Raw genomic sequence first — 11,018 nt, forward strand, 5'->3', positions numbered from 1 at the left:
TGGGAGACAACTGGGCGGTGCAGCCCTCATATGAATCACAGAACACAGAAACTTTGAGGAACTGACAATTTTCTCAATTCTCCCAAGGATGGTATATACCTAGTGCTATCCTACATGCTAAGAGAAAAGGCAGTTTATTATATTCTTACATGGATGGCTCAGGGCACTGGGATTAATTTTTTTGGTGCTGGTTTTAAAAGAGACTCAGGAGTCACATAGAACAAAGTTTCTGACCCTGGCCAGCCTATGATCTTGAGTACATTACTGACCAAGAGAATGATCTCATCTGAAAAATGCGAATAAAATAGTGGTGTTTCAGGGGCACCTGGCTGGCTCAGTCATGAAGCACATGACTCTTGATCTCTGGGTTGTGAATTTGAGCCCCATGTTGGGTATAGAGAGTATATTTATTATTTAAAAATAATAAATATGGGGGCGCCTGGGTGGCTCAGTGGGTTAAGCCGCTGCCTTCGGCTCAGGTCATGATCTCAGGGTCCTGGGATCAAGTCAAGCATCGGGCTCTCTGCTCGGCAGGGAGCCTGCTTCCCTCTCTCTCTCTGCCTGCCTCTCCATCTACTTGTGATTTCTGTCTGTCAAATAAATAAATAAAAATCTTAATAATAATAAATATGTATTTATTAAAATATTACACTTATTATTTATAAATAAAATGGTATTATTAAAAATAATAAAAAATAAAAATGTAAAAAATAATAGTCATAAAATCTTTTTAAAAAGCACTAGCTCACTGAATCTTTGTCAAGATTAAATGATAATTTATGCAGTTTCTTAGTGTGATGGCTGGCAAATGCTTCATAAAAGTTAGCTATTATGAGTTGCTCACTGTATAAAACCCTTAGAAACTTCCATTGTCCACAGAATTGAGTTTTAAATTTCATTTTTTAAATTATTTATTTGACAGACAGAGATCACAAGTGGGTAGAGGGGCAAGCAGAGAGAGAAGAGGAAGCAGAGACTCCCTGCTGAGCGATGCTCGATCCCAGAACCCTGAGATCAGGACCAGAGACTAAGGGAGAGGCTTAACCCACTGAGCCACCCAGGCATCCAAGCTCTAAGCTTCTTTAGTGTGACATTACAAAGGCCTCGATCAGCTGGCTCTCACCTACTCTCAGGATTCATCTCATCTTGCTCTACTTTCCCTCTGGCATTTGGGCCTCAATGAATTTCTAGTTCTCCAAATATGGACTTTTCTTTCATTTCTCTAGGTTTTTGCAAATGCTGATCATTCTGCTGGATTGCCCTTCCTCCCATTCTCTGCTGAAAGACCAAAGCAATTTACAATACCCAGTCCTGGGTTTGGCTTTGGACTGAGACAATGCCAGGTGCAATTCTGGCTCTGCCAGCCACTGATCAACCAACTGTATGACCTTTGGCAAAATCTTAATCTTAGACTCACAGGATTATCACAAGGATTAAATTATACAGATGAGTATTTAGCACAGCATGTATTAAATGGCTAACTCAAAAATGTTAGTTCTTGGGACACCTGGGTGTCTCAGTTCATTAAGCAGCTGCCTTTGGCTCAGGTCGTGATCCTGGGGTCCTGGGATAGAGTCCCACATCCGACTCCTGGCTCGGCAGAGAGCCTGCTTCTCCCTCCCACTCTGTCTGCTGCTCTCCCTGCTTGTACTCTCCGTCTCTGCTAAATGAAAAAATAAAATCTTTTAAAAAATGTTAGTTCTCTCTCCTACTCTGAATCTTTTCCCAACCCTTCCCATCTGCATCTTGTATCTCTACTATACTGTTAATCACACTGCACACTGTGTTATAATTGTTTATCACTTGTCTCTCTTACTGTAGACTGAGTTCTTTGAGGGTCTAAGACCAATCTTTGTCAGAATTGTATCCTCAGGAGCTAGCACACTGCTTGGCTGGTGGCAGGTCCTTAATAAATGTTTCTATGTTGAGTGAATGAGGCAGAAACCCATATAAGACAAGGAATGGTGAGCTCTTGTGTGGGAAATTCTCTTTGTTGGGCTGCTTCACTATTTGAGCCTAACAATCAATGCAAGATCTTTGTTTTTGGAGGTGAGGTGAACAAGTGTGTCTCATGGGGCACAGTGGCCTACACATTCTAGTTGATCATGAAATGTTTGATGGCATGCTAGTAACAGCATTCACTGATGACTCCACTTTATGGAGGGGTGAATTCTGCGGGTCCCACAAGCCTTTCTCCTGGGGCCCCAGGGAAAGCAACACATATTCCATGCAGAGAAGCAATGTTGACCTTCCTCCTGGGATTGATTCATTGTTCTGTCCCACTGAGACTAACAAAGAAGATCTGAGGAAGCTGCCCTGGTCCAACCCTGGGAGAAGGGCAGTCAGGATAGATGGGCCTGGAGGAGGCCAACTCTCTCCAGGCACCAACAAGTCTATCTGGGGCTGGTGATATCAGGTTACTATTTAAAGGAGAAAGTGTCTCTTCCAAATAGAAAGACAATACTTTAGTTTGCTTGCCAGGTACCCTAAAATAGAAGTATAGTGAAGGAAGGGGAAGGGTGGGCCAAGAGAAGGCAGCGAAAGAGTGGCCAAACCAAGGGACCACTGAGATCATACCTGGGTTCAAAAAGCATCCCCTCTAACTCCCCCACCCATAAAAGCCTCTAGGGAGAAGCCAATCTTCTGGCTCTTCTGAGGCAGCTGTTTGTTATGTGATCCCTGAGTTGGTGGCCGGTCAGATTTCAGCACATGGGCTCTACTGCTCAAAGGTTCTCTGGAAGGCCTGGGAGAAATTCTGTGCTGGGAAAGTCTTCCTCCCAGGATTCCCAGGCGTGAAAAGCCTTAGAAACAAGGACTCCAAACACAACAACCCTTTAGGTATAACACAGGGGCCTGAGCCCCATTTATTTGCATAGCCAGAGGTTTCTGCCATAAGCGGCTGCCTTAGACTGTGGGTAGCCATCTCCTTCCAGCCTGGGCAGGGGCAGGGAGAGACAGACACACACATACATTATTTCAGATTCCCTTTTCTGAAGTCTAAAGAAATCATTTCCTCCTTTCCTGCAATTGCTATGAGACTATGTAAGGCCACTCAATTTGCACTCACACATGCAGAATCTGCTTGGGTTCAGCACCAAATATTAAGTAAAACCCATGACACAGATTGTTCCTTTCATCACAGACACCCAGTGTGATGCTATCAAGGAACTAGCTCGTCTTGGGACGAATGCACATGCTTCCTTCTTTCTGACCCGTGGAAGAAACTGCTCTGTGGGCCTGACCTGGACCTTCTATTACAGGGAGATCTGGGGGGCCTTCCAGGGAACTACTCAGCCCTGGCCTTCCTCCATGGCTACAAGGATGTTGTCCCTGCAGGTAGCATCCAGATTTCTGCTGCAGAGTAAGACAAGAAGGCTGATACTGTCAAGAAAGTAACCTGGGACTTAGAGCATTTGAGTACTGACTGAGGACAACTGCAGGGAACAGGACCAGGGAAACAGCACCATGGAGAGCAGGATGCTCAGTAGGTGAATCGCATCTTTTGGGAGTAGCCCAGTTTGTCCAGGTTGGGATGGCAGGCCAGTTGCACCATCGGGGGTGGCCCACAGAGCAGCAGAAGCATGTCGTCACCTGGGGCCGGCAGATGCTCCTGGATCATGTCCGCCGTCACAAAGCCCTTGCTGTAGGCCCAACCTGAAATACAAAGGCATGAAGAGGGCAGACACTACAGACTCAGGCTGGCAAGGGGGTCGGGGGCCATAGGGTGGGGAGGGGTGAGTCCTGGGTAAAGCCTCTTGAGAAGGGATCAAGTTGTAGCAGTAGCTAGGTGGGTATACCCAGTCTGCTTCAGGTTCATAGTCATCCCTGCCACTACCCCCCGGAAACAGGAACCAGAAGGAAAGAGCTCAGCAGAGGCACTAAGTCTGTGCCCTCACACTTGGGAGTTTGGTGATGTCAGGCAGGGTTGGTTTAACTGAAATCCCCAGGGGGAGAAGGCCCTGATTTGGAGGATGTCCAGAAATGGGGCAGGTACCTTCTGGGGGGTGATCTAGGGTAAACCACAGCTTAAAGCGATTGGGATATCGGGCCTGCAGCTCCTCCAGGTCCTCCCGCAAGATTATGTCCTTTTCAGTCTGAAAGGGGAAGCCAAGACTTTAGGAACCTCCTTAGGTGTGTGTGAAAGTTCTTTGCTATAACAACTTTCCAACCAGGATGAAAACAAAAAGCTGAAGTTATAAGGAAGAAGCAAGGCGTTTAGAGAGGTAGCATGTGGGGAAGAAGAGGGGAGTAGCTCTCACTTACACAGGAATAAAAATGGAATATTTAACAAAGGAAATTCAAGAAGCAGCTTTCTACACTTAGAACTAGGTTCTTTGTACGTTTTCTTTTCATTTTCCCTTGGTGGCCAGGGAAGGAGTTTGGCTCAGTGCTTTGTCCTCCTTGTGGCAGGAGAGGGCCCTCTCCCTTGAAGGGGGGGGGGGGGTCCTTGGGCAGAGGCCACAATTGGCACTGGACCAACTGTGCCTGCCTGGGTCACACCTCTCAGCCTCTACCACAACTTAGAAGACTGAGGCCTGACAAAAGTAAACCAACCTGGTTGGCAAAAAGCAGACAGCATTGGGTTGGATCATCAGGGTCTTTCAGGATGGCCCGGATCAGCTGTAGCATGGGGGTGATTCCTGCCGACAGACAGCCCATGTTGAGATGAGATGGCCGCAGCCCCTCCCCTGTCCCCACGCCTTAGCTGATCAACCTTTCATTTTCATTCTACTCCTTCACCACTCTGCTCCGTCTTCCTTTAGTACCTGAATCCTCTGTCTTGCTGTGTGTCCTGCAGCACTGACCTTCCAGGGAAGACATGCCCTTGACCCCACACTCAACTTTGTAACTGGTAGGTGAACTGTGGTCATGCTTGCTATTCACATAAGATTATACTGTTAAAATCCTACTAAGGAACCTATCTCAGACTCATCCTCTGAAAATCTATTAGAGGCTAGGACTCCAATGTCACAGATAACTATGAGTACCTACTGACTGATTCAATGATGAAGTTTCGGGAACACCAGGCTTGTGGGTAGAGAGCATTTGCTGGACAGAGCTAGATACTAATCCTGCCCTTGCCCATTATTATTTAGCCCTGTGGAGACCATTCGATCTCTCTGAACCTCCACTGTTCCCATCTGTAAGCGGGGAAGACTGGTACTTACTTCATAGATACACATATAAGGTGACTGGCATCATGTCTAATATTGAGAAATGTCCAGTGTTTGTTCATTTTCTTCCTTCTTGACTACCCTATTTCTAGCTGCTTCTCCATTCTCACCTAAAGATTATTAGATTCATTCAACTGGAGGTCTTGGGAGAGCCCAGATGATTTATTTCTCATTCTATTTGTTAACTATTATTATTATTATTATTCTTTGCTTTCTGCCTGAATATGATTTTGTTTTTCTGATACTGGGGAGTTCCAGGCATTGCCAGGAACCCCCTGATTAACATCTTGGCTATGATTACCAAACCTTCTAAGAGTCACCTGGGTGTTATGGCAACAATTAACAATGGTGGGAGAGAACGGCCCCTCAAGTGACAGTCACCTGTTCCGCCGGCAATCATCCCCAGTTTCTTCACCACTTGGGGTTCTGGTGGAGACTTTTTGTTTGGCTGAATGCTAAAACTCCCTGAAAAGTCAAGTGAAGAGAGGGTGGAAGAAAAAAAGGCAATACCGGAAAATAAGAAAACAAACACAGAACTGAAAACATGTCCCAGGCCAGTTCAGCAGCTGCTACGAAATTGGATCCCACAGCTTGGGTGTGTGGAGGTTTGATCTGAGCAGCCCTGACAATAATATACTTGAGGGACAATGGGGTCAGGACTATCTGTCCTATATTATTAAGTCCCAGTCAGTTTAGGGCCACACAGAGAGTCATTAGCTGCTTCTGGCAGAGGGTCACTCCCTGGTGAGCGCGACAGGCATGGGGCCAGGTGGGAATCTGTTTTCCCAAGTGGCACAGAGCAGCTCTGGAGGCTTGCTAATGCACGAAGCTGTTCCCATGGGCAGGGATGAAAAAAGCTATCTCCAGCTATCTGAACTGCTCAGCCCAAGAAGTGAATCTCCTGAGGGCAGGAAACAGAGATATGGGTTTGCTTTAGGCATCTCCACAGCAGTCATGGCTGGTGAATTTGAGTAGCTAGGGAACCAATCCCTGGGGCAAATGGAGCTGAGAAATATGCCTATCATATCAGTGCTGTGTTTAAAGGAAGGGTGGCTCTGGGCCTTCCCCATGGGCGCACATACACGCATGTGCATGGCCACACAGTGCCAAGACGACTACAGGCACTGGAGAAGTGGGAGACAGGCTTAGGGAGGAGAGAGACCATTACCTTTTCCATTGTAAGTGAGCAACCCGCTTGGCCCTCGAAATTCCACCACATCCCCAATCTTCAGGCTATTCAGGTATTGAGACATCTTCCCTCCCTCAGGAAATTTGGGGTGCACACCTTTCATGTAGACCTGGTAAAAGAGGATGGAACATACTTTATTTGGAATGTCACTGACTTCTGAGCCGCGCGCTGGAGGATCCTCCCTGAAGCTGGGGCAGGAATTACGCACGTGCTATCTTCCCCAGTCCACATACTTTTCATCATATGCCCAAAGGACACATGTCTCCTGCTATCAAACAACTCCCGAAAGTTTACAAATGCCAGAGAGAAAAGGATAAGGAGCTCCTGGGGCTCCTTCCCACCCCCTTACCTTGATGACAAGATCCACGTAGCCTTGGTCCTCGTCACTGGTGACAGGAGTGTATGGCCTGATGACCAGGCTGCCATCGATCCGTGCAGAGAGGTAGACATGTTTGCCTGGGGATCACGTGGGGAGCTACATAAAGGCTGCTTGTAGATGAGTGGCATTCCTTTTCTTTCAAAATACTTAAGGAGTTTGAGAGAATAAGGATGTCTTGCTTCCTAGCATGGTTCCAATGAGCTACCAGGCATGAGGTGACCCTTTGGGCCGCCAGTTGTATCCCTCATAAGCCCCCCATTGGAGAAACTCATCAATTACTGCGAAGGGCGGGTGAACTGATGGTCTGGGCAGTGAGAAAAAAATTAGTGTTTGCTCAGGGGGAGGGATAAACAAATCCTGCAGGGAGGAGGAAGAACTGGTTTGTGAAGGATGTCTGGGGGCACAGAAGCCACACCCGGAGTGGTCCAAGGGTCAGTGGTACCTGATGGATGCAGAACTGGGTGGGGAACGGGAATTACCCTGTTAGGATACCAGGGAAAGGAGCCCACTCCACACTTTCCTTACCCACAGGCAGCCCCAGAATGTGGTGGGCGGTGGGCAGGGCAAAGCGGAATCTCTTGGTGTTGTGGCTCACAGTCTGGAGGGGATGCATGACACACAAGTTTCACCAGGCAGGTCTGGTGCTGCGAAGCCCCCCGGGGCATCCCAACCACAGTGGATAGTCCCCCCTCTACCCAGGCTCCTTCCTTCGCAACTTACCGTCTTGTCTAGAAGTCGCAGCAGGTACTTCTCATTGGGATCCAAAAGAGTGACCTTTGGCCGGCGGGACCTCCGAACCAAGTAGGAGCCCAGAGCCAGGCCCAGCAGAGTCAGCAGCCCCACCCCTAGGGAGGCCAGCAGGACTGGGCTCTGTGGGTAGAGGAGGCAGCGTGACCATCATGCTGGGGAAGAGCCGGGGAGTGGGTGATGACTGCCCCGTACGACCAGCCGCCCCAGGGATAGAGACCCCGAGCTCCAGCGCGGGAGCCTCTCAGGGCCAGAAGGGTAACCTTAGCAGGGTCCCGAGCCCGACTGTGCGGTACCGGGACCCCGGCATCCTGGGTAGGTGCAGCGCCCTATAGGGCGGGGTTGGCGGCGAGAGCCCCTGGTCCGGAGCAGAGTTCCCAGAACCAGATGGGACGGAGCCCCCTGGTGCAGGGCAGCGAGCAAGGGTCTCACCGGCTGGACGCCCATTTCCGAGAACCGCGTCCTCCACAGCCAGGCCGGTGGACAGATCCCACAATGCGCCGCGGGGCGGGCAGGAGGCGGGGCCTGGTGAGGGCGGGGCCCGGTGGGGGCGGGGCGTTCGGGCTGGCGGAGTGGCTCGGCGCTCGACCACTTTGCTCCCAGACTCGGGGCCGCGGGGCATGGATTAATCCAAGATTTTTTTAAGACCGCAGCTCCATTCCTCCTTCTCCTCCCTAGCTTTCCGTCCCTGCCACTTAGATCTACTCTTCCCGAACAAGATGGGAGACCCGTCAAATGTAGAACCACACCAAGGGTGGGGAGGATTGGAAAAACCGAGTCTGCGGAAACTAAACAGAAAGCTGTCTGGCATTGAGCCAGAGATGGGCCCACAGTCGAGAAGGAAAGGCTGAAATTAATTACCTTAGTTTTCCAACAGAATGAATTGCAACAGAATTGCACAGTCTGGTGGGGGTTCTTTCAGGAATGAACCGTGTGGCATTGCAACTTCATTTTCCGGTCCCCCTTGACTGGTTATGCTTATAAGCGCCAGGCCATCTGGGCTGCTCAGTAGCTTCCTTTGGGTCCAAATCCAGCTTGTCCTGATAGGGGTTCTCCTATCCTCAGGGTCAAAGTCTTGGGATTTGGAGGCTGACTGTACTGGATAAGAATCTTGCCTCTAGCACATCCAGGCTCTGTGACCTTACTTAACTTCTCTGGGATTCCTTGTCTATAAATGGATATATACTACCATCTGTCTAGTCCATAAGGTTGTTGTGAGGCTTGAATGAGATATGTGCCTAGTGTACTACCTGTTAGAGCAAAATACTTGACAGATGTCAGCTGCTATCATGGCTCAGAAGATAGCACTGATAGGGTTTTAGAACTGAGCTCTGTTGGCAACAAAAATGGGACATGAGGAGTCAGAAATAGACGCTGAGAGCCCCCAGATGCCAAGATGGCCATTCTTTCTCCTATACAGTTTCCCAACCAGACTGACATTTGCCCTTGGTTTCTTCCTAGGTCTCTGACGTGGGCTGGTAGATACACATCTTCCGGTATTTTCCCAAGGTCTTATCTCTGTGTGTTTGTTTCCTAATCTCCTCTCTTTATAAAGCCACTAGTTGTATTGGATTAGGTCCCACCTACTGACCCCTTTAAAGTCTCTATCTCCATAAGAGACTCTTAGTCTCAGGAGACAAACTGAGGGTTGCTGGAGTGGAGGGAGTGTGAGGGGTGGGGTGGTTAGGTGATGGATATTGGGGGAGGGTTTGTGTTACGGTGAGCACTGTGTATTGTGTAAGACTGATCAATCACAGACCTGTTCCCTGAAACAAATAATACATTATATGTTAATAATAAGAAAAAAAAAGACTATCTTTGAATACAATTACATTCTGAGGCTAGAGGCTAGGACTTCAATATATGAATTTTGAGGGGGCTGGTGACACAATTCAGGCCATAATAGAAGGGTCTATTTTAAATGCTATTGCTTCTTAAAGTTTTGATTTCTAATTGTACATTATTAGATAGAAATAGATTGATTTCTATGTGTTGACCTTGTATCCTGTGATCTTGCTAAAGTCATTCACTAGTTCTAAGGGTTTTGTTTTGTTTTGTTTTTGGAATTTTCTTGGAATTTTCTTTGGATTTCTTGGAATTTTGGAATTACTTTGGATTTCTTGGAATTTTCTATACAATCATGTCATCTGTGAATAGAGATAGTTTTGTTTCTTCCTTTCAGTCTATATGCCTTTTCTTTTCCTTGCCTTATCGAACAGACTAGTACTTCCAGTACTTGTACTAACTTGTTCCCAATCTTAGGGAGAAAGTACTCAGTAACCATAAGTGTGGTGGTAGGTAGGTGTAGGTGTTTGTTTTGTAGCTGCCCTTTATGAGGCTGAGGAAGCTCTCTTCTACTCCTAGTTTTCTAAGAGTTTTTATCTTGCATAGATGCTGAACCTTGCCAAATGTTTTATTCTATATCAATTGATATGATAATCTTTACATTATAATATAGTGGATTATGTTGGTTTTTTTGTTGTTAATATTGAACCAGTGTTGCTTTCCAAGGATAAGCCCCTCCTGGTTCTGGTGCACTGTTCTTTTTTTTTTTTTTTTTAAAGATTTTATTTATTTATTTGACAGAGAGAAATCACAAGTAGATGGAGAGGCAGGCAGAGAGAGAGGGAAGCAGGCTCCCTGCTGAGCAGAGAGCCCGATGCGGGACTCGATCCCAGGACCCTGAGATCATAACCTGAGCCGAAGGCAGCGGCTTAACCCACTGAGCCACCCAGGTTCCCCTGGTGCACTGTTCTTTTTATGTATTATTGTATTTGATTAATATTTTGTTGATAATTTTTAAACGATATTCATGAGAGATAGTGCTCTGTAGTTTTTTACTTCCTGTACTGTCTCTGGTTTACATTTTTAAAATGTGTTGTTTGAATCAGAATCCAAATAAGGTCTTCACACTGAGATATGTTTCCATCTCTTAGGGTTTTTTTTTTTTTTTAATTTATTTGACAGACAGAGATCACAAGTAGGCAGAGAGGCAGGCAGAGAGAGAGGAGGGGAAGCAGGCTCCCTGACAAGCAGAGAGCCCGATGTGGGGCTCGATCCCAGGACCCCGGGATCATGACCTGAGCTGAAGGCAGAGGCTTTAACCCACTGAGCCACCCAGGCGCCCCTCTTTTAGGTAATTTTAAAGGCATAGATTTCTCCTCCATCTCTCTCTCTCTCTCACTCGCCTTTTTTTCCCCTTTTACAAATTTATTTACTGACAAAACAAGGCTATACTCCTAACACTATAATAACTTACTTGTAGAAGGTATTTGAGGCCCAGTATCTAAAAAGCACAGTGATGTCTAAGTCTATAGATATTCCTGGGTGAATCATAATAAGTCACAGGGGGTCGATCAGCAGGAAGGTAAATAGTTGTTATCAGGGAGCTCTGTTACTCCTTCTCAGATAGGGAGCTCTGTCCGGGTAGAAACATGTAGTCCAGGAAAATTTTTGTTCAATCTCTATGAACATAAGTGTAAAATTAATAAATAAAATATTAGCAAATTATACCCAATTTATTTGTTTA

General features: G+C 47.0%; 1 protein-coding gene across 1 annotated transcript; it reads right to left on the minus strand.

Moving 5' to 3' along the window:
* Positions 1–2,833: 2,833 nt before the first annotated feature.
* Positions 2,834–8,003, minus strand: LOC132026160 (NADH-cytochrome b5 reductase 1). The gene is made up of 9 exons (XM_059414080.1): positions 7,922–8,003; positions 7,463–7,612; positions 7,268–7,340; positions 6,713–6,819; positions 6,343–6,472; positions 5,556–5,639; positions 4,555–4,640; positions 3,995–4,094; positions 2,834–3,654 (listed from the first exon to the last, which is right to left on the minus strand). The coding sequence occupies exons 1-9, from the start codon at positions 7,934–7,936 to the stop codon at positions 3,482–3,484; spliced, it is 918 nt and encodes a 305-aa protein (XP_059270063.1). The 5' UTR covers positions 7,937–8,003; the 3' UTR covers positions 2,834–3,481.
* Positions 8,004–11,018: the final 3,015 nt, after the last annotated feature.

The sequence above is a fragment of the Mustela nigripes genome, chromosome 10 (genome assembly GCF_022355385.1).
Source record: "Mustela nigripes isolate SB6536 chromosome 10, MUSNIG.SB6536, whole genome shotgun sequence".
NCBI classification, from domain to species: domain Eukaryota; kingdom Metazoa; phylum Chordata; class Mammalia; order Carnivora; family Mustelidae; genus Mustela; species Mustela nigripes.

What these genes read in the sequence shown, in the direction of transcription:
- LOC132026160 (XM_059414080.1), bottom strand. An exon ending in TGCGACTTCTAGACAAGACG is followed by an intron (nt 7,341 to 7,462) that starts GTAAGTTGCGAA and finishes CATCCCCTCCAG; the next exon opens with ACTGTGAGCCACAACACCAA. An exon ending in GCTCACTTACAATGGAAAAG is followed by an intron (nt 5,640 to 6,342) that starts GTAATGGTCTCT and finishes TTGACTTTTCAG; the next exon opens with GGAGTTTTAGCATTCAGCCA.